Below are 23,828 nucleotides of genomic sequence, written 5' to 3' on the forward strand. Positions count from 1 at the left end.
GGAAGCCAGATTCGCTTAACAACGGTGGCAAGAAAAGCCGTAAAACGTAGTGCCCAAAGTGCTTTCTTCGAGAGGCAATTAGACTTTCGTGTTTTTTTTTTTTCCCTTTGAAGACGTTTCGCTTCTCATCCAAGAAGCTTCTTTGGAGCTAAATTCTGGGAATCCAGATCGCGTTCTGTGGAAACTTCAAAGTTGGATGCCACCTAGGGAGGAAGCACGTTCCTGACCTTTATGCACTAAGTGCAGCCAGATTTGCTAAGTGTCTTTCTGCAAAGCCCTTCCGCCCAGTTGCATTACCCAGAATAATTATTTGTTAATATTGCTTAAGGATAAAGGAGGAGGCCTGGAGGGGAATCATGTTAAGTCCTGGGTCAATAAGAGAAAAAAGTCCATTATGAGACACTTAAGAATGAGGTAAAAATTCATCCCAAAGCAAACAAACTATACAAATCAGTGGTGTATGTGTTTCTCAGTTCTTCTTCCACACCTCCAACAGGGCTTGGTAGGCCCTTGAGGAGGGAGACTCTCGTTTGCTTGTCTTACTTGGCTGATGGTTCCAAAAGAGCTTTTTCAAGAGGCAACTGGTCTAGGATAGAATAACAGAGTTGGAAGGGACCTTGGAGGTCTTCTAGTCCAACCCCCTGCTAGGCAGGAAACCCTACACCACTTCAGACAAATGGATATCCAGTCTCTTCTTAAACACTTCCAGTGTTGGAGCATTCACAATTTCTGGTGGCAAGTTGTTCCATTGATTAATTGTTATGACTGTCAGGAAATGTCTCCTTGGTTCTAAGTTGCTTCTTTCCTTGATTAGTTTCCACCCATTGCTTCTTAATCCTGCCCTCAGGTGCTTTGGAGAATAGCTTGGCTCCCTCTTCTTTGCGGCAGCCTCTGAGATATTGGAAAACTGCTATCATGTCTCCCCTGGTCCTTCTTTTCATTAGACTAGACCTACCCAGTTGCTGCAACCGTTCTTCATATGTTTTAGCCTTCAGTCCCCTAATCATCTTTGTTGCTTTTCTCTGCACTCTTTCTAGGGTCTCAACATCTTTTTTACATCGTGGCGACCAAAGCAGTATTCCAAGTGTGGCCTTACAAAGACATTATAAAGTGGTATTAACACGTCACATGGCTTTTTTGGCAGCTGCTGCACACTGCTGGCTCATATTTAAATGATTGTCTGCTAGGACTCCAAGATCCTTCTCACAGTCTGGAACCCACATTACGTATCTGATATTAACACAGTTGAGAAAGTCCAGAAATATTTCACAAGAAGAGTTCTCCACTCCTCTACTCGTTGCAGAATACCTTATGCCACCAGACTTGAAATTCTAGACCTAGAAAACCTTGAATTACGCCGTCTTCGGTCTGATCCAAGTATGGTATATAAAATCATACATTGCAATGACTTACCTGTCAATGAATACTTCAGCTTCAACCATAACAACACAAGAGCACACAATAGAGACAAACTCAAGGTTAACTGCACCAAACTTGATTGCAGGAAATACGACTTCAGCAACAGAGTGGTCAATGTCTGGAATACTGTACCTGACTCTGTGGTTTCTTCCCCAAACCCCCAAAACTTTAACCTTAGACTTTCTACTATTGACCTCACCCCTTTCCTAAGAGGTCTGTAGGGGGCGTGCATAAGTGCACCAAAGTGCCTACTGTCCCTGTCCTATTCTTTCTTTTATTTATCTTATATGTACCCATTTCTTGTATTCATAACTATGTTTATCCTTATACCTATTATCTTGTAAGCTATTGACAAATCAAATAAATAAAAATAAATAAATAAAGTAAGTAACTAAGTAAATAAATACTGAGCTTTCAATCTTTTTCTCACTCTCAATCACTCTCTTCTCAATCTCATCCATTCTTCAGCTCCGAATGAGAAGCGAAACGTCTTCAAGGAAAAAACAGAAAATCCAGTTGCCTCTTGAAAAAACATCTTTGGGACAACTATGACCTTGATGACTGAGAATCTCCATAGACACTGTTCTTCACTGGCATGTTCTTACATGCTATCCAGGGTCTGAAACAGGGAGTGTTCCATCAGAGATACTGGTTAGACAGCTTGTTCTTCAACCTTTGCCACTAGAATGCATCAAGTGCATGCCTTATGTATGCCTCCATGAAGTCATTCAAGAAACCTTTGTTGTGGATGACCGTGACTGACGCATGAGGTCAGTGATCTACAATTGATGCTGAACAAGTTCTCAGGCATTGCTTTGCTGTATGAGCTGACTATCAGCCAGGGGTGGCCTTCAAAAATTTTAGCAAAGGGGAAATGCAAAAAAAAAAAAAAGGGAACTTTCTTCCATATGTGGTGGTCTTGTACAGAAGCTCAAAAATATTGGCAGAAACTTAGAAATTGGCTGGAGGAAATGACAAGAGAACAGATCGAATTTAAACCAGAGTCCTTTCTATTAGGGATCTTTGATAAACAACTACCCAAAAAAGTGAAACATATAATAATACATATTTTGACAGCGGTCAGATTGGCTTTTGCACAGTGTTGGAAACAGCCTCATGTTCCATCAGAGGAGATGATTATTCAAAAAATTTCAAGTTGTGCAGAAATGGACAAATTAACCTTGGCATTAAAAGATAAAGACACTTCAATATATTACGACAGCTGGAACTGCTGGTACAAATGGATAGACCAAAGATAGATTTCACACTAAAAGGCAAAAGAAGATATGATAGAATCGTAGTAGTGATATACAGATATATGTAAGGATTAATTGTGTATATGGCATAAAATAAGGATAAAAAGGAGGTCTCACAAACTGTTGAAGATGAAAATGTTTTTAATTGTTTTCTATCTTTTTCTTTCTATTCTTTTTTTTTCTCTTCTTTTCTTTTTCTCTCTTACATATATGTATGTGTTGTTGGTCTATTTTAATTGTAAAATCAATAAAGTGTATTTTAAAAAAAATTATCAAAGGGTTCTCTACCCAGTTTCTGGGTGGCCATGGCGATGGTGGGCGTGGCCTAGTCGGCCTCCTGCACCACGGCCATGGGGGGGGGGAGTTAGGGTTAGAGGGCCTATGGGAGGGTGAAAATGTCCCAAAGGTAGTTTTCTTTTTTTTCCACGAGGCAACTGGACTTCCTCATTTTTTCTTTGAAGGCATTTCGCATCTCATCCAAGAAGCCTGTGATGACCCAGGGTGGGATACCAAATAAACACAGTCACAAAAAGCTGGTGAAGCCCCTTTTACTCCTTCACTTTGCTTCCAAGCTCCAAATATCCTTGACTGGAGACAAAAAAGTTCCACACAAGCAGTTACAAGAAGGAGGGGAAAAAACAACACAAACCAGGCAAGATAAGGGCTGGAGGACGTCCACAGATAACAGAACACACACTGGGAAGGACGCCAAACTCAGAGAGGAACCATAAACTAGAGATATTTCCACACTTTGTTTCCAGCACTCGCCCATACGCATGTCCGTCCTCTTATTCAATTGTCACAGCTGCAGCCCATGAAGAGGATCAAGGCCCTCTCCTCCCCAGTAGACCACATCTCTCCCTTATCCTCTCCTCCCTGTGTGTCCTAGGATGGATAGGGGATGGGCCTGGGTCCTCCTCTGACTGCCCAGCCAGCCTCTGCCCTTCCCCAGCCTCCTCCACAACCTCCGGAGCCACACTTCCATTCTCTGTCGGCTGTTCCTCCTCTCCCTCAGAGTCAGTCTCCACCACGGGCATGACAAAACCTCTTCAGTTCTGATGGACCTTCCGGAAAAAATTGCAGATTACAGGAACCATTTGCATTTCAATTTGAGATGCAGTCAACACAGACTCATCCCCAACAGCCCACGCCCATCTTCAACAAGAAAGAGACACAGGGCAGAAAACACCCTGCAGCCAAGAAGGCTCCACACCCATTTGCATGACTCTGGTAACCCTGAAGATACAGACAAACCTCCAAGTGGCCTCAACCACTCTTAAAAAGGAGTGCAAACGACCAGCTGTCTGGAAGGAGGGTAAGTCCTTACATTCCCCACCATCCAGTCAGAGTTGAAGAAGCTTCTTGGATGTGAAACAAATGTCTTCGAAGAAAAAACAAGAAAGTCCACTTGCCTCCTGAAAAAACAAAACACCTTTGCAACAACCATGACGTGGATGACTGAAAATCTCCACAGACGTTTCTCTAAGAGGTTGCACATTACTTTAATAATATTTTGCTAGTGAGGTATTGTGACAACTCCTTTAACTTAAACATCAAGCTCCTCTTACGTTACCTGATAGCAGTCTTGCAATATTTGAGGGGTTGTCACTGAGAGGAGCGGGGTGGGTGGGTGTCAAGCTATTTTCTAAAGCGCCTATAGGACAGACAAGGAACATTGGATGGAACTGAACAAGGAGAGATTCAACCTGGAAATAAGGAGAAACTTTCTGACAGTGAGAACAATCAACCAATGGAACAGAAGTTGCCCTCGGAAGTTGTGGGAGCTTCATCACTTGAGACCTTCAAGAAGAGATTGGACAGGCACCCCCAAAGCACCCCCCCAAAGCAATTAATCCAGGCTTCATGGGAACACAAAGCGGCGCCACATGGCCCATGGGAACACAAGGCTTGCGTTGCTTGCTTTGCGAACAACACGAGGTAGTGAGGGGAAGGGGGAAAGGGCAGATGGGGGGAGCTTGCCCCACTCACCCCACGCTTGTCACTTGGCCACCGGGCTGCTTCTTTCCACTTCTTTCTTCTTCTGCTTTTGGCTGCACGCAAGGAAAGCAGCAAAAGTCTTTCTTTCTCTCCCCCAAACTAGGCCAGAAATGAGTCTTTAGGACGCTTCAAGGCATCTTGCTCCAAGAGGCTGCGCCGGCTCATTTCTGGCCGAGTTTGGGGGACAGAAAGGAAGACTTCTGCTGCTTTCCTTGCAGGAAGCCAAAAGTCTCTCTCTCTCTCTCTCCCTCTCTGTCTGTCTGTCTGTCTCTCTCTCTCCCTGAGAACAGAGCTGGAGACGGTTTCCTGTGATCCCAAATAAAGAATAATCGATCGGTAGGAAAATGGAGTGGAGAATTTTCCTGCAGACTTTTTTGGGGGTTTTCCCAGGGTCTCTGGTCCGCGGGATTTAAAATTATGAGTTTGGTGGTCCCTGCGGTCCAAAAGGTTGGCGACCCCTGGTGTAGGGTCTCCTGCTTGGTTGGGGGTTTGGACTAGATGACCTACAAGATCCCTTCCAACTCTGATTTTCTGTTTAAACTGTCATCTCCATTTCTGATTCAAACCCTTGACTAATGTTGACCTCTAAAGCCCTGGAGAATTGGACTCTGACCAGAGCTGACCAGGCCAAATTGATGTTTTTCTTTATGTATACTGAGAGTATTTACACCAAGACGAATTCCTTGTGTGTCCAATCACACTTGGCCAGTATTCTATTCTATAAAGTATTCTGTGTTCCAGGAGTAGCTGGCAGTGGCAGCAGAAGTGAGTGTGTGTGTGTGTGTGTGGGCAAAGGAGGATTGTGCCTATTTTTTGTCAGGTATAGTGGGGGGGGGGGATATAGTCAGTTGAGTTCTGGAACTGCTCTGGTTCTGCTTTCACACCAACAGAGATACACTAATCCAGCAAATAGATTTCGTCATTTTATCAAAGGAACAATAGGTCCTGAACTCTTCGACATCCGCACGAGGTTTCAGAAAACTTTACTTCGGGTTCAAGTCAGAGCAAGGGATAGGTTCCTTCCAACTCTGTTATAATACTGTCTTATTATTTTTCTTTGTATTTTATACATTGGTAAAACAATAAAAAATGCCAAAAAGGAAATAGCGTGCATCTGTCTCCTTATTTAATTATTGATCTACAGTTTATCACAATAACTGCAAAAAGATTATAAATAGTCTATTATTGATAGTCTATCTATAAATATATATCAGATAATATATTTGTTTTTATATAATAAAAATTAGAATGCACATAAACATTACACTGGTCAGAAATTAGAAAATTACTGCAAGCCATTGATACCACAAAGACTACCTATGCTTTTCACTGAGCTTTCAATTAAATCCCTCCTAAAGAGAAATAGAAAATAATCAGAAAAAACATATAAACTCCAGGGATCTTATACCCTTTATTATAAAAGTTAGATTTCCTTATTTTTCAAAAACTCACTATTATCCTTTATTTTGGTCATTTAACTTTTACCATATAAATGGTGCTACTTAATGCACAATCTTTCACTTACATGTGAAAAATATGGCAACTGAATTTAAAAAAAAAAACTTTATAGATACCGTTTAGATGCTTTTACTAGAATATGAATTTTGGTGAGGTTTTTCTTGGTTTTGCTCTTGAATATTCCTTGGTAAATGCAAAAGTAACGCCAAAAGCAATTACCTTATGACCCTCTGTCAGGTCATTTGCCTGTTTTTCAGGTTTCTCCTTTATTCCAACAAAAAGAAAAGGAGCTTGTTGTATCTAGGCGGGGTTTTTCAATCTTGGCAACTTACAGGTGTGCAAGACTTCAAAGTCCAGAATTTTCCAGCCGGCATTGATCGGCTAGGGCAGGGGTCTTCAAACTTGACAGCTTTAAGACTTGTGGACTTCAACTCCCAGAATTCCTCTTCCAGTCATGTTAGCTGAGGAATTCTGGGAGTTGAAGTCCACAAGTCTTAAACTTGCCAAGTTTGAAGACCCTTGGGCTAGGGAATTCTGGGAGTTGAAGTACAAACATTTTAAAGTTGTCAGGGCTGAGAAACCCTGGATTAAGTAACTGTCAGGTAGTGCTCCATTCAAAATTCAAGAAAGAAATACTTAGACCCCTTAAATTAGAGAAAAGATATCTTTTACTGAAAATGAAGTGGTAGCAACAATAGAATTCTGAATCTGAGAAATTAGGCGCGCAAATCACATATACAAAGTGATGGAAATGTTCCCACCCCCAATAGTTCAAATGATTCTTCCAATTAAAAGTTGTGAATATGATCATGTGGACATCTTCAGGTGGTGATGAGGCCTCTGTCCGTTGACCTTGGCATATTTTGATAAAGGTTTGCAGCTGCGCAGAGAAAAGAAAGCTAAGCGAGAAATAGAAACCTAAGCAGGAATTTATACTCCCCCCCACTCCTCATTTTATACAACACTAGAATGTAACACCTCCATCTCGCTTCCCCGACTTTACCCCCTCCTCCCCCCCGTTACTTATGGCAGCCGAAAGATGCAAAGCAATAGTAGAAGATCTTGAAGGCTGACAGTAACCAGGCTGAAAACCAGGTGTTGGAAGAAAATATCCTTTTGGGTTCAGTTCCAAGTGGGGAAAAAGACACTGGAAACACGGAGGCTGTTTGGAAAGATGGTTTAATGGTGGACGGGACCACATGGCTTGGAGCTCCAAAAGGAAAAGGACGATCACATACTTCAAGATGTTGGGTGAAGGAAAAGAAGGAAAAGGGCCAAGATGCTGGGAGTCCCTGGGTTTTATGCCCTCTGTTGGGATTTGAATTTGAGCTTGTATTCTGATTGGTTGTCAGACTCCCACGGGGCCATGCAGGGGCAACTCTGTAGGCTGTCCTGAGGCTTGGTTGGGCCTTGCTGGATGATGATGTAATGAAAAGGGCTTTGGGCAATTCCTATTATGGCTCTACCTGGAGTTGATCTTTGTTATGTAGACTGGCTCAAGCCTTAATGGCCCATTGACAAAGGTGGGAGGGGGCTGAGTTTCTGCCTCTCTGAGTTTCTACTTCTCTTTTAGGGGAAATATTCTTTTTTGTATATCCATTTTCCTAGGAGTGGAGAGGGTTTTAACTTCAAACACCGGGAGGCAGTGGATTCTAGTCCTGCCTTAGGCCTGCTGGGTGTTTTGGGGTCAGTCACTCTCTCTCTCTCTCTGTCTCTCTCTCTCTCTCTGTCTCTCTCTCTCTCTCTCTCTCTCTCTCTGCCCAACCTTCCTCACAGGGTTGTTGTTCTGGGGAAAATACGAGGAGGAAGGAAGGGGGTATTAGGTAATTAAACATCTGCAAGAAAACCATCAAACTTGGAAAGCAACAAGAACATTACAGTTGAATCCGGAACTACAAATATTATCTTCAGTTAATATGAGGTACGTTCGCTGCCTTGAGTTATTTATAAAAATAATAATGGGATTAAAAACAATCTAAAAAGAAAAAAGAAATATGGTCATCGTATCACAAATGTGCAAAAGCTACATTTTTTTTTTTTTTTTTTTTTGTAAAAGTTTTATTGATTTTAACAACAAACAAAAACACAAAAAACATAACATAAGACATAACATAAAAACATCATCATCCTTCATAAATTTACAGACAGTGTATCGGTTGGTTCACCACTCCTTTTTGTGCATCCATTCATAGTCATCATAATAATTATATCACATAATAACTCATATTATCAATCAACAATTATATATCCTAATATCATTATTAAACAATCATTTGACTATAATTTTACTAATTCATACTTAAGCGAGATAACTATAATTTAGTTAATTTATTTTATAACAATTCATAAAATCATACCAAATCTATCTTAATAAAATATTCTAAAATATTATCAAAACCAAGAAAAAGTGTATATTCATTATTTCCTAAATTTCTAAACATTCTATTATTATATTGTATTATCTAACCATTGATAAAAAAGATCCCAAACTTCATAAAATTGTTTATCTTCTTGTTCTCTAATTTCAAATGTCAATCTACTCATTTCAGCACATTCCAATATTTTTTTAATGATTTCTTCCTCTGCTGGTATTTTCTCACTCTTCCAATTTTTAGCAAATACAATCCTAGCCGCTGTTAACACATTTACAATCAAATACTTCAAGTTTTTATTATATGTATCAGGTAAGATTCCCAATAAAAAAATCTCTGGTTTCAAATCTATATGTTTCTTTGTCATTTTTTCCAACCATATCACGGATTCTAGTCCAATATTTTCTAGCATCCTCACAAGTCCACCACATATGGTACATTTTTTTTTTATCGACGGCCTACCAGAGAAAATTACAGAATTCTGATTATTATTGGATGGGGTAGCATATGAAGAACCGTTACAGGAACTGGGCCTGGCTAGTCTAGTGAAGAGGAAGGACCAGGGGAGACAGGATAGCGGTCTTCCAATATTTGAGGGGCTGCCACAGAGAGGAAGGGGGTCAAGCTATTTTCTAAAGCACCCGAAGGCCCGACAAGGAATAATGGATGGAAACTGAACAAGGAAGAGATTTAACCTGGAAATAAGGAGAAACTTTTCTGACAGTGAGAACAATCAACCCATGGAACAGAAGTTGCCCTCGGAAGTTGTGGGAGCGCCATCACTTGAGACTTTCAAGAAGAGATTGGACTCTCATCTGTCAGAAATGGTGTAGGGTCTCCTGCTTGGGTGGGGGGGTTGGACTAGATGACCTACAAGGTCCCTTCCAACTCTGATTATCTGTTTATCAGCATCCTTTTCATAGATGGCAACTATGAGGCCTAGCTTTAGTTGCCCTATCTGGGCCATACAGGTACAGAGAGTCCACAATCGAGCCCAAAATGTATGTCGAAACGTTGGCTAAGTGAGTTTTGCCCCATTTTACGACTTTTCTTGCTGCCGCAGTTTTTAATTGGTAACATGGTTGTTAAGTGAATCTGGATTTCCCCACTGACACTGCAACTGTCATAAACAGGAGTCAAGTTGTCAAGCATCTGAACGTAACTCAATGACCGTGGGGATTGCTGAAACGGTTGTTAAGTGTGAAAAACAAACACAAAGTCATTTTTTTTTTCAGGGCCATTGTTAACTTTTTAACGGTCACTAAATGGCCTGTTGTCAGCCGAGGACTACCCATGGTCCTCCACTTATAACCATTCATTTACTGACCACTTGAAGTTCCAAGAGCACCGAAAGAAGTGACTTAGGACCGGTTTTAACAGTTATGACCGTTGCAGCATCCTCTATGTTCATGGGATCAAGATTTAATCGCTTGGCAACTGGCTCTTATTTACGACGGGTAAGGTGTGCCGGGATCACATGATCCCCTTTTGCAAGGGATTCGGACAAGCAAAGAGGAAGCCAGATTCCCTTAAACAACCGTGTGACTAACTCAACAACTGCACTGAGATTCATTTCACACAGAGGTTCCCCACCGTGGTGCGATTCAAATTTTTTTACTACCGGTTCTGTAGGCGTGGCTTGGTGGGGTGGGGTGTGGCTTGGTGGGTGTGACGTGGCTTAGTGAACGTGGCAGGGGAAGGATACTACAAAATCCCCACTCCCTCCCCACCCCACTAACCTGCTTTCCAGCTCTGTTCTCCCGTGCAGGGCAACAAAAGAAGACCCAGCCAGTCAGTTGGGACTCAGGAGGCAGAGAATAGATGGGGGCGGGGCCAGTCAGAGGTGGTATTTGCCGGTTCTCCGAACCACTCAAAATGTCCGCTACCGGTTCTCCAGAACTGGTCAGAACCTGCTGAACACCCACCTCTGGTTTCCCGCCTTTTCTATACACTGCCCCGTTCTATGTGATATATTCTAGCACCCCTTAATAAAACAAATAATCACATGCATAGAATTTGCATAGAATTACGCAATGGACACTATAAAATTTGAAAATTTCTAAACCCACGTTTTTGCACGCCCTGGGATATATCGTCTTGCGCACCTAGGTTGGGAGCCCCTGATTTAATAGCTGTGGCAAGAGCGGTCATAAAATGTTTTATTTTTATGTATTTATTTATTTATATTGTCAAGCAAGTGTTAGATAACACGTATAAGTATAAACATGATGATGAATACATGAAACGGATATGAATAAAAAGGAACATTAGGACAGGGACCGTAGGCACGTTGGTGCACTTATGCAGGCCAAACTCACAAGCATCTTTGCGCAAAACTCACAAACAACACTCCCATTTTTTTTATGGGTGCAAAACTCACAAGCAAAACTCCCATTTTTTTTATGGGTGCAAAACTCACAAGCAAAACTCCCATTTTTTTGTGGGTGCAAAACTCACAAGCAAAACTCACATTTTTTATGGGTGCAAAACTCACAAGCAAAACTCACATTTTTTTATGGGTGCAAAACACATTTTTTTATGGGTGCATAACTCACAAGCAAAACTCCCATATATTTTTTTATGGGTGCAAAACTCACAAGCAAAACTCCCTTTTTTATGGGTGCATAACTCACAAGCAAAACTCCCATATTTTTTTTTATGGGTGCATAACTCACAAGCAAAACTCCCCCCTTTTTTTTATGGGTATGAAAATCACAAGCAAAACTCCCATATTTTTTTTTTATGGATGCAAAACTCACAAGCAAAACTCCCCCATTTTTTTTTAATGGGTATGAAAATCACAAGCAAAATTCACTTTTTTTTAAACGGGTGCAAAACTCACAAGCAAAACTCACTTTTTGGGGGGTGGGCAGGTGGGTTCAAAACTCACAAGCATCTTGCTCAGCGCCAGAAATGTTGGCCTCAGTTGTGATTGCATATCGAGGCCTACTTGTACGATGTACAGATCTTGAGAAACGGATTGACCGGAAAGACGGAGTAGTAGACTAGCAAACCTTCTATTTGCACACAGAGTTCCGTCCGGTGTATTGCTCAAGTCACGTCCCTATTTTCTGACCTTGGCGTGATGCCTAATACAACATTACAACGATGTTGTAATACAACATCGTTGTAATACAACATCGATGCCTAATACAACATTACTCTCTCTCTCTCTCTCTCTCTTTACACACAAACAACCAGGCAGGCATCTTACCTGTGCAAATAGACAGCGAGCCAAAGCGACAACCACTGCGGCCAGAGAGGAATGTGTGGATGTGGGTGTGGGTGTGGCTGCGGCTTTGCTTCCTCCCGGTTCGCAGGGAGCGAGTATAAAAGGGCTGGCTGGTTAGCGAAAGACGGAGCAGGTGAGGCGGAGAGCACAATTCCGTCTCCTCTGTCCCACCAGCTTTGACGCCTCTCCCAGCTGACCTCCCAACGCTATGGGGAAGAGCCGGATACTTGTAGGGCCCTGCCTTTTTCTCCTGGGCCTTTTCCTCCTTCCTGGGGGGGCTTCAGAATCTCCCCCAAAACCGTAAGTAGTTTTCTTCTTCGTTTCCCCACCCCACCCCAAAAGATCTTGAATCTGTTTTCTTTTTCAGTATTTCTGCATCCACGTTATAAAAAGAGATGTTGAGACTCTAGGAAAAGTGCAGAGAAGAGCAACCAGGATGATGAGGGGACTGGAGACTAAAACATACAGGTTGCAGGAACTGGGCTTGGCTGGTCTAGTGAAGAGAAGGACCAGGGGAGACAGGATAGCAATGGTCCAATACTTGAAGGGCTGCCACAGAGAGGAGGAAGGGGGGTCAAGCTATTGTCTAAAGTGCCCGTAGGCTAGATAAGGAATAACGGATGGGAAACTGAACAAGGAGAGATTTAACCTGGAAATAAGGAGAAACTTTCTGACAGGGAGAACAATCAACCCATGCAACAGCTTTGCCTTCAGACGTTGTGGGAACCACCATCACTTGAGACCTTGAAGAAGAGATTGGACTGCCATCTGTCAGAAATGGTATACGGTCTCCTGTAGGAGGGGTTGGACTAGATGACCTACAAGGTCTCTTCCAACTCTGATTAATCTGTTCTTTATTTTTCTCCGCCTTCCCTGCCGAAGCTCAAGGCAGCCCGCATCGCCCTCCTGTTTCGTATTTGGTCCTCACAACAACCCTGTGAGGGAGGCTAGGTTAAGAAAAGTAGCAACTGGCTACCTAGTGATGGAAAAGGGTGGTTTTGAGCCTTTTTTGTCCAACTCTATACCAGTCTGACTTTTTTTTTTTTTGGCAAGGCTGACTAATACAGGTAGTCCTCATCTTACAACCTCAATGGAGGCCAAAATTTATGTTGCTAAGTGAGTTTGGCAAAATGAAGACAGGTAATCCTCAACTTATGACCCCCTACCCCTCCACTGAGCCCAACATTTAGGTGCCTAAGTGAATTTTGCAAAACTGACTGACATAGGTGGTCCTCAATTTATGACCACCAATGGAAGCCAAACTTGATGTGGCTAAGCCTAAGTGTTGCAAAACTGATGAACGCGGGGAATCCTTGACCTTACGACGGACAACCGAACCCCTCAAATTTAGGCTGCTCCGTGAAGAGATCGGTTAAATGAGTTTGGCCCTGTTTTACGACCTTTCTTTCCCATATTTGTTAAGTGAATCCCTGCAGTTGATACAACTTGCTCCAGAAGTTGTGAATGCACCAACACTGGAAGTTTTTTTTTTTTTTTAAAGATGTTGGATAACCATTTGTCTGAAGTGATGTTGGGTTTCTAGGCAGTGGGATAGACTAGAACAGGGGTCGGCAACCTTTTGGACCTCGGGGACTACCAAACTCATCATTTTAAATCCCGCGGACCAGAGACCCTGGGAAAATCCCCCCCAAAAAAGTCTACAGGAAAATTCCCCACCCCGTTTTCCTACCGATCGATCATTCTTTATTTGGGATTGCAGGATACCGTCTCCAGCTCCATTCTCAGGGGGAGAGAGAGAGAGAGAGACCTTTGGCTTCATGCAAGGAAAGCAGCAGAAGCAGCAGAAGTCTTTCTTTCTCTCCCCCAAACTCTGCCAGAAATGAGTCTTTGTGAGATTTGTCGTCCCGGCACAACCTCTTGGAGCAGGAGGCCTTGCAGGGTCCCAAAGACTCATTTCTGGCGGAGTTTGGGGGAGAGAAAGAAAGACTTTTGCTGCTTTCCTTGCGTGCAGCCAAAAGCAGAAGAAGAAAGAAGTGGAAAGAAGCAGCCCGGTGGCCAAGTGACAAGCGTGGGGTGAGTGGGGCAAGTTCCCCCCCTCCGCCCTTTCCCCCGTCCCCTCACTACCTCATATTGTTCGTAATGCAAGCGACGCAAACCTTGTGTTCCTGCGGGCCATGTGGGCGGCGCGGCCTTGTGTTCCCGCGCAGCCTGGATTAATTGCTTTTGAGTGACATTTCTCTGCGGACCACCAAAATATTCTTGCGGACCACCAGTGGTCCCAGACCACCAGTTGGCGACCACTTGACTAGATGACCTCCAAGGTCCCTTCCAACTCTGTTATTATTCTATCATATTCTGATAAGTTAGTAACTTGGCTGTTGAGTGAATCTGGCTTCCCCATTGACTTTGCTTGTCAGAAGGTCACAAAATGGGATCACATGACCCCCCCCGGGACACTGCAACCGTCGTCGTAAATATGAAACCAGTTGCCCACCCTCTGAATTTTGATCACGTGGCCACTGGGGAATGCCGCAACGGTCGTTAAGTATGGTGGTGGGGGGGAAAGGGTCATAAGCCCCCTTTTTTTCCAGTGCTTTTTTTTTTTTTTGTAACCACTAAACGAACGGTTGCAGGTTGAGGACTATCTGCAAATAAATGCATGAAAGGCATCAGCCGGGTTGGGGTGTTGGCTAAAGGCAACAGGCTGGCAATCGGCGAATGCAAATGGCGAATCCTGCCAAGCTGGTTTGAACTTGGGCCAGTCCTTCTCTTGTTGTCTCTGGAAGAAGGAACAGATGAGGAGGGCAAGTCCCTTCTGAAGAAAAGGAGGAATTTCGCCACAGTGAGAACGGTGAATCAGTGGAACACCTTGCCTCCAGGAGGTGGGAATGCTCCAACACTGGAAGCTTTTAAGAAGAGATTGGATAACCACTGGTCTGAAGTGGGGTAGGGCTTCCTGACTAAGCAGGGGGTTGGACTAGAAGACCTCCGAGGTCCCTTCCAACTCTGTTATTCTATTCTATTATTTCTATTCTTATTCTATTCTTATTCTATTCCATTCCATTCCTTTATTCCATTTTATTCTATTCTTATTTTCTGTCCTATTCTATTATTATTTTCTATTCTATTTCTATTCTATTATTTCTATTCTTATTCTATTCCATTCCATCGTTCTGTTCTGTCCTGTTCCGTTCCATTCCATTCTGTTCCATTATTCTATTCTATTCTATTCTATTCTATTCTATTCTATTCTATTCCTATCCTATCCTATCCTATCCTATCCTATCCTATCCCTATTCCTATTCCTATTCCTATTCTATTCTATTATTTCTATTCTATTATTTCTATTCTATTCCTATCCCTATCCCTATCCCATTTTCCTATTCCTTATTTGATTCTCTATTCTATTCTATTCTATTCTATTCTATTCTATTCTATTCTATTCTATTCTATTCTATTCTATTCTATTCTATTCTATTCTATTCTATTCTATTCTTATTCTATTCCTATTCTATTCTATTCTATTCTATTCTATTCTTTCTATTCTTATTCTATTCCTATTCCTATTCTATTCTATTATTTCTATTCTATTATTTCTATTCCTATTCCATTCCATTCCATTCCATCCTATTCTATTCCTATTCCTATTCCATCCCTATCCCTATTCTATCCCTATTCTATCCTATTCCTATCCTATTCCTACTCTATTCTAATTCTATTCTATTCTATTCCTATTCCTATCCCTATCCCATTTTCCTATTCCTATTCCCTATTCTATTCTATTCTATTCTATTCCATTCTATTCTATTCTATTCTATTCTATTCTATTCTTTCTATTCTTATTCTATTCCTATTCCTATTTTATTCTATTATTTCTATTCTATTATTTCTATTCCTATTCCTATTCCTATTCCTATTCTATTCTATTCTATTCTATTCTATTCTATTCTATTCTATTCTATTCTATTCTATTCTATTCTATTATTTCTATTCTATTATTTCTATTCTATTATTTCTATTCTTATTCTACTCTATTCTTATTCTATTCTATTTCAGTTTCTATTTTTATTATTCCTATTCCTATTCCTATTTTTATTTCTATTCATTTGTCTGAAATGGTTTAGGGCAGACAGGAATGTCAAACTCAAGGTCCGGAGACCGGATCCAGCCTGCGGGGTTTCTTAAATCTGGCCCAGGGGCGGGCTTCAAGAATTTTAGCAACGGGTTCTCTGCCCATTTGCTGGGTGGGTGTGGCCACGGTGGGCGTGGCCTAGTCAGCCTCCTGCGCCATGGTAGTCGGGGGGGGGCGTTTTTGCCCTCCTCAGGCTCCGCAGGCTTCCCTCAAGCTTCTGGGAGGTCGAAAACAGCTTCCCTGGGCTCCGGGGGCTTTGTGGAAGCCAGAAAAGGGCCGTTTTCTGGCCTTCCCAAACTTCCAGAAGGCCTGTTTTTTGCCTTCCCTGAGCCTCTGCGAGTGTCCTGAAAATGGGCCCCGTGGGGGCTCCTGGGAGGGGTGGGGTCCAGCCAGGATTGGGATTCGGGGGTTCCCCCAGTTGCACAGAATCTTAGCTAGGGGCTCTCCCAACCCCCCGTCAACCCCCAGCAGCTCACTCCTGTACGGGCCCGGCCTGCAAATATCAAAGGACCAGCCCACGGTGCCCCTGTTGGCCAAAACAGTCTATTTTGTGTGTGTGTGTGTGTGTGTGGCCCCCTGCGGTCTGTTTTCAGCCTCTACGGCTTCCTGCAGCACTCTGCCCCCCTGTGACCACACACACCCCACCGGCCAGCACCACCCCACCAGCCCTCAGAGATCAAACACAAGCCAGAAGCGGTCCTCAATGAAATCGAGTTTGACACCCCTGGTATAGGGTTTCCTGCCTAAGCAATTACTGGCCTAATCCTGTAAGGAAGGCAGGAAGGAAACATTCTGGTGTTGCTTACAGAAACTGCCTCTCCGTTAACCCTTATTACATTCTTGGCAGGACTAGACTTCCTGTCTCAGGAACATCTCTGGAGTTTTATTAGTCTATTCCCCCTCCCTTGCTGGTACTTTGCTTGTGTGGAGTGACCATTCAAAGTTACAATGGCACTGAAAAAAGTGTCTTATGACCATTTTTCACATGTACGACTGTTGCAGCATCCCCACAGTCATGAGTGGCCAGGCGAGGAGATGCGTGCCTCGATGGGAGTGATATTGAGTTGGCCACGCCCAGCCAATAACATGACTACCAAGCCACGCCCACCACCTAAGCCACACCCACAGAACCGGTTGTTAAAAAATTTGAATCCCACCCCTGGGTTGGACTAGAAGACCTCCAAGGTCCCTTCCAACTCTTGTTATTCTATATTCTGTCTAATAAAGAAAACTACAAGGACTAGTCCAGGCTTGTTTAGTGACTGCCTTCTATATAGTGACCGTTTGCAGCAGTGGTGGGATTTGAAAATTTTTACTGCCAGTTCTGTGGGTGTGGCTTGGAGGGCATGGCGTGGCTTGATGGGCGTGGCTTGGGAGGCGTAGCAGGGGAATGGATCCTGCAAAATCCCCATTCCCTCCCCACCTCACTAACCTGCTTTCCAGCTCCATTCTCCTGTGCGGGGAAACCAAAGAAGACCCAGCTGATCAGCTGGGACTCGGGAGGCAGAGAACAGATGGAGACGGGGCCAGTCAGAGGTGGTATTTACCGATTCTCCAAATTACTCAAAATTTCCACTACAGGTTCTCCAGAACCTGTCAGAACGAGCTGAATACCACCTCTGCTTTGCAGGTCTCTAAACCCAGGGAAAGCTAAAATGACAATGTTGCTGTCCGGTTGCCTTACTGGAGAGATGGATAGCATATAAATTAACAAATGTTTCACTTAGCAACCCGTTCACTTAACAACCAAGTGGCCTGTCTTAATTGTAGTCGCTATATGAGGACTACCGGCAGCTGAATTTCATGTACTGGGCATGCTCACCAATGTGAGGCTGACAGCCCTTAGAGGAGACTGCACCCCTAATAGCTAAGATGGCTGCTCACCGCCATCGTCGAATTTGTGAAAATACAAGTAGGCCTTTGAGTTGCAATAACTCATTTAGGGAACCGTTCGAAGTCACAGCGGCACTGAAGAAAAAAAAGAGCTATGACCACTTTCCACCCTTAACAACAGATAACAGATAACCCGAGTTGGAAGGGACCTTGTAGGTCATCTAGTCCAGGTGTCTCCAACCTTAGCAACTTTTAAGATTTGCGGACTTCAACTCCCAGAATTCCTCACCCAGTGAAGCTGGCAAGGAATTCTGGGAGTTGATGTCCACAAGACTTAAAGTTGCCAAGGTTAGAGACCCCTGATCTAATCCAACCCCCTGCCCCAAGCACCATTGGGGCATCCCCATGGTCATGTGATCAAAATTTGGAGGCTTGCCTTGCCTCATATTTCTATCAATCAGAATAGATGTGGAAGGGACCTTGAAGGTCTTCTAGTCCAACCCCCTGCTCAAGCAGGAGACCCTGTCCCATGTCAGATAGGTGGCTGTTATGACAGTTACTATGTGTGATGACCCGGGGCGTGACACAAAAATAACACCATCACAAAAGTAGAATAAATTCCCTTTAATCCCTCCAACTTGGGCCCCAACATCCAATTATCCTCGGCTTGATATCAAACTCTTCCAAAAATCAGTGTACGAAGAGAGTAAATGCAGTCCAAATCAAAAGTAAAGATAATTAGAAATAAAAAAAAAAAACCAACACCAACCACACTGGAGTCATTAACATGACAGGCCTGGATGATAAATTGCAGACTTCCACAAGATAACGCAGCAACCACAGTCGGGAAGACGCCAAAACCCAGATAAGCCTCAACCAAGAATAAAGCACGCTTTGCTTCCAGCAAAGAGCTATTTAAAATGCCCCACTTATATCCTGTTCTCCCAGCTGCAGCCCACGAAGGGGATCAGGGCCCTTTCCTCTCCCATAAGACAAGTTGGTCCCTTCTAGGTTCCTCCCTGCATGCCCTAGGATGAAGAGGGGATGGCCCTGGGTCTTCCTCTGAATGCCCAGCCGGACTGTGCTCTTCCCCCGTTTCTTCCACAGCCACCGGAGCCACACTCCCACTCCCTGTCAGCTGCTCAATCTCCCCTTCAGAATCAGATTCCAACAGCTGCCATGACAGTTACCGTGTCCCAAAGTCCTGTGCTTCCCCTTTAGTAACCTGACAAGGTTTCCCATGTGACTAACTTAACAACAGCAGTGTGATTCCCTTAACAACCGTGGCAAGAAAGGTGGTAAAATGAGGGCAAAAATCCACTTAACAAATGTCTCGCTCGGCAACCAAAATTTGGAGCTCAGTTGCGGTCATATGTCAAGGACTGCCTTATTAGGTCAGCTCTTGGTAAATGCTACCTAGACAGATCTTTGGTTCAACACAGTGGGGCTGTTGCAAGCTCAGAAAAATGGTTTTTGCAACTAGGGATGATGGTTCAAAGTCTGTGATGTGTCAAGCCAGGGAATAGCTTGGAAAGGAATCTGTCTTCCGGGCGAAGAGGCTGAATTAAGCCTTTAACCCTTTCATTAAAAGGAAATAAGTTGCTTGCTGACTGGAGGGTTCTGGGAGTTGAAGTCCATGCATCTTAAAATGGCCGACCTTGAGAATATTGTTTTAAGTCTTTGAGGTTTGCTTTCAATACAGGAACAAATGTTGTTTCCCTCCTCGCAAAGAGCACAAGTAGTGCTCAATTTACATCCAAAAATGGGGCCTACCCTTTAGAGTCAGAAGTTGTGACAGTCATATGACCGACCCAATATTATTTTATTTTATTTATTTATTTATTTGATTTGCCAATTGTTTACAAGATAATAAGTATAAGTGTATACATAGTTATGAATACATGAAATGGGTACATATAAGAAAAAGAATAAGAGAAACAATAGGACAGGGACGGTAGGCACGTTGGTGCGCTTATGCCGCCCCCTACAGACCTCTTAGGAAAGGGGTGAGGTCAATAGTCTAAGGTTAAAGTTTTTGGGGTTTGGGAAGAAACCAAAGAGTCGGGTAGTACTCCAGACATTGACCACTCTATTGCTGAAGTCGTATTTCCTGCAATCAAGTTTGGTGCGGTTAACTTTGAGTTTGTATCTATTGTGTGCTTTTGTGTTGTTATGGTTGAAGCTGAAGTATTCACTGACAGGTAGGACATTGCAATGTATGATTTTATATTATGACCCTTTTGGCAGCGGCCACAGTCAGTAAATTAACCTATGGTTTGCTATAGGCTAATTTTGCTGAAAACCAGAAATAAACGTTGGTTTTTTTTTTGGCAAAATGATTGTTAAAGCATGGACATGTGATTGCAAAGGCAACCCAGTTAACAGATAATCAGAGATGGAAGGGACCTTGTAGGTCATCTAGTCCAACCCCCCTGCCCAAGGAGGAAGCCCTCCACCATTTCTGAGATTGGGAGTCCAATCTCTTCTTGAAAATCTCAAGTGATGAAACTCCCACAACTTCCGAGGGCAAAGTTTTTCCACTGATTGATCGTTCTCACTGTCAGAAAGTTTCTCCTTATTTCCAGGTTGAATCTCTCCTTGTTCAGTTTCCATCCACTATTCCTTGTCTGGCCTTCGGGTGCTTTAGAAAATAGCTTGACCCCTTCTTCCTCTCTGTGGCAGCCCCTCAAATATTGGAAGGCTGCAATCATGTCTCCCCTGGTCCTTCTCTTCCCTAGACTAGCCAGGCCCAGTTCTTGCAACCGTTCATCGTATGTTTTAGTCTCCAGCCCCCTAATTATCCTGGTTGCTCTTCTCTATGCTTGGTGCCAAATGCCCAGAGCGAAGTCATATGACTGCAGAGGGAATGCTAATGTCAGAACTTCAAACCTGGGTCATAAGTCTGTGGTAATTGCTACCAATTGCTAAGCAACCGGTCGTAAGTCAAGAACTACCTGTGTGAGCATGCCCAAGGAATTGATAGGAAAGAGGATTTTTGGACCGAGCAATGTTGGATACACGGGAGCATTTCTAGTAGAACTCGATCACCACAGATTATTTTAGTGACTTTTCTAAACCAACAAGGACGATTATACGGGTATCCTTCAACTTACAACCACAACTGAACCCCAGATGACTGTTGTTAAGGGGGGTTTTGCCCCATGCCGCGACTTTTCTTGCCAGAGTGAATCTGTTCGGTGAATCCGGTTTCCCCGATGGCTTTTCTTGTCAGAACCTCGCAAAAGGGGAATCCCACAACCCCCTGTGACAAGGCAACCGTTGTATCTATGAGACGGTTGCGGAGTTTTTCAACGATGCTTTTTTTTGGTGGTGTGGTAAATTCGAACGCTCCCTAAACAAATGATTGTAAGTCAAAGACTACCTGGGTTAGCTTTTTAAGTCACAGGCAACGTGGTGTGATGAAAAGTCAGATAGGCAAATTTTCCCCTTTTAGCATGATAAACTCTTCAGGAGCAAATACATGATTATCTGCCAGTTAATTGCCTTCAACCACTTTAACCCTCCCTCCCTCCCTCCCTCCCTTTGCTTCCTCCCTCCTCTTTTCCTTCCTTTCCTTCCTTCCTCCCTCCCCCTTTCCTCCCTACTTCTCCCCCTCCCTCCCTCCTTTCCTCCCTCTCTCTGCTTCCTCCCTCCCTCTTTTCCTTCCTTCTTTCCTCCCTCCCCCTTTCCTCCCTCCCTCCTTTCCTCCCTCCCTCCCTTTGCTTCCTCCCTCCCTCTTTTCCTTCCTTTCCTTCCTCCCTCCCTCCCCTTTCCTCCCTCCCTCCTTTCCTCCCTCCCTCCCTTTGCTTCCTCCCTCCCTCTTTTCCTTCCTTTCCTTCCTTCCTCCCTTCCCGTTTCCTCCCTCCCCTTTCCTCCCTCCTTCCCTCCCTCCCTCCCTCCTTTCCTCCCTCCTTTCCTCCCTCCTTTCCTCCCTCCCTCTCTCCGCTTCCTCCCTCTTTTCCTTCCTTCTTTCCTCCCTCCCCCTTTCCTCCCTCCCTCCTTTCCTCCCTCCCTCTTTTCCTTCCTTTCCTTCCTCCCTCCCTCCCCCTTTCCTCCCTCCCTCCTTTCCTCCCTCCCTCCCTCCCTTTGCTTCCTCCCTCCCTCTTTTCCTTCCTTTCCTTCTTTCCTCCCCCCTTTTTCCTTCCTTTCTTCCCTCCCTTCCCCCTTTCCTTCCTCCCTCCCTCCCTCTTTTCCCTCCTTTCCTCCCTCCCTCCTTCCCTCTCTTCTTTGCTTTCCTCCCCCATATATCATAAAATTAAATTTAGTTTAACCCAGATGGTTCTTTTTAGCAACCACAATCGGGATGCCCACCTTCGTTCTCTGCTCCTCTGACTTAACACTGTTTTTCTCTTCCCAGGCAATACCTGGTCTTGGTGCCTGTTATTGTCCCCACGGAAACCTCCAGGAAGATCTGCGTCCAGCTGACCCACCTGAACGAGTCTGTGACGCTGAGCATCACCGTGGAATACGGCTTGCAGAACAGGACCCTCCTAAGCGAAGAAGTCACCAAGAAAGACCTCTTCAAGTGCACCGAGTTCGAGGTGAGACCCTCCCTTTCTGACTCTGAGCCGGAAAAGAGTAGCCACATAAAAACGGCTTGGACGTACCTTTTTGGGGACAGTGGAAGAGGAATGTTTCCCCCCGCCCCGTTATGATTTTATGACATTGCTATGGTTGTGATCCTCCGTTAACAGCAACATCAATAATGCACAGAGCAATCAAGGCAGCAATTCCAGATGTAATGTTTATTTTGGATCTTTGGCCGTTGTATTCACCAAGTTGTGTGAATAGATCTCTTCTCTTCTCTCCTCCCCTCCCCTCTCCTACTTTGCCTTTTCCCCTCTCTCTTCTCCTCCCCTCCTCCTCTCTTCCCCTCCCCTCCCCTCCCCTGCCTTTTCCCCTCTCTTCCCCTCCCCTCCCCTCTCTTCTCCTCCCCTCTCATCCACTTCCCTCCCCTCCCCTCCCTTTTCCCCTCTCTCTTCCCCTCCCCTCCCCCCCCTCTCTTCTCCTCCCCTCCCCTCTCCTCCCCTCCCCTGCCTTTTCCCTTCTCTTCCCCTCCCCTCCCCTCTCTTCCCTTCCCTCCCCTCCCTTTTCCCCTCTCTCTTCCCCTCCCCTCCCCCTCTCTTCCCTCCCCTGCCTTTTCCCTCTCTTCCCCTCCCCTCCCCCTCTCTTCCCTTCCCTCCCCTCCCTTTTCCCCTCTCTCTTCCCCTCCCCTCCCCTCTCCTCCCCTCCCCTGCCTTTTCCCCTCTCTTCCCTCCCCTCCTCCTCTCTTCTCCTCCCCTCTCATCCACTTCCCTCCCCTCCCTTTTCCCTCTCTCTTCCCCTCCCCTCCCCTCTCTTCTCCTCCCCTCTCATCCACTTCCCTCCCTCCTCCCTTTTCCCCTCTCTCTTCCCCTCCCCCTCTCTTCTCCTCCCCTCCCCTCTCCTCCCCTCCCCTGCCTTTTCCCCTCTCTTCCCCTCCCCTCCCCTCTCTTCCCTTCCCTCCCCTCCCTTTTCCCCTCTCTCTTCCCCTCCCCTCCCCTCTCTTCTCCTCCCCTCTCATCCACTTCCCTCCCTCCCCTCCCTTTTCCCCTCTCTCTTCCCCTCCCCTCCCCCTCTCTTCTCCTCCCTCCCCTCCTCCTCCCCCTCCCCTGCCTTTTCCCTTCTCTTCCCCTCCCCTCCTCCTCCCCTCTCTTCCACTTCCTTCCTCTCCCCTGCCTTTCCCCCTCTCTCTTCCCCTCCCCTCGCCCTCTCTTCTCCTCCACTTCCCTCCCCTCCTCCTCCCTGCCTTTTCCTCTCTCTCTTCCCCTCCCCTCCCCTCTTTTCTTCTCTCCTCCACTTCCCTCCCTCCTCTCCTCTCTCTTTCGGCTTGGCCAATCAACAGCCACGGTATTCGTCTCTAGAAAAAAAATAAACTAAAGTGCCTCCTTTCTCCCGTCTCCAGCTCCCCCGATGGGAAAGGTCCTTCCAGTCCCACATAGCGCTTTTCACAGTGGAGGTAACAGGAGCAACCCTGAGGTACTTCAGTCGGAAAAGAGTATACATCGACAATCTGGATAGCCTCTTCTTTGTTCAGACCGACAAACCTATCTACAAGCCAGGACAGAAAGGTAAGAGCCATGGTCCTGGGAAGGGAATAAGTCTCTTCAATTCGTGAATGATGATCTCCGTTGAAGAGTTTGTGCTTC

General features: G+C 44.7%; 1 protein-coding gene and 1 long non-coding RNA gene across 2 annotated transcripts in view; one reads left to right on the forward strand and one right to left on the reverse strand.

Annotated features, from left to right (window-relative positions):
- LOC148131752 (uncharacterized) overlaps positions 1-11,835 on the reverse strand; it is a 31,759-nt gene extending 19,924 nt beyond the window's left edge. The window contains exon 1 of the long non-coding RNA XR_015747126.1: positions 11,718-11,835. This is a non-coding gene — a long non-coding RNA (uncharacterized LOC148131752). The remainder of the gene's footprint in view (positions 1-11,717) is intronic.
- A 26-nt stretch (positions 11,836-11,861) lies between these two features.
- LOC113426234 (pregnancy zone protein-like) overlaps positions 11,862-23,828 on the forward strand; it is an 87,030-nt gene continuing 75,063 nt past the window's right edge. Inside the window, exons 1-3 of the mRNA XM_087952869.1 lie at positions 11,862-12,035; positions 22,019-22,202; positions 23,585-23,750. Of these exons, the coding sequence (XP_087808995.1) occupies positions 11,944-12,035; positions 22,019-22,202; positions 23,585-23,750 (442 nt within the window). The 5' untranslated portion in view covers positions 11,862-11,943. The remainder of the gene's footprint in view (positions 12,036-22,018; positions 22,203-23,584; positions 23,751-23,828) is intronic.

Source organism: Notechis scutatus, chromosome 2, assembly GCF_049901735.1.
Source record: "Notechis scutatus isolate UNSWTSFEM ecotype Mainland chromosome 2, rNotScu1.2, whole genome shotgun sequence".
Classification (NCBI taxonomy): domain Eukaryota; kingdom Metazoa; phylum Chordata; class Lepidosauria; order Squamata; family Elapidae; genus Notechis; species Notechis scutatus.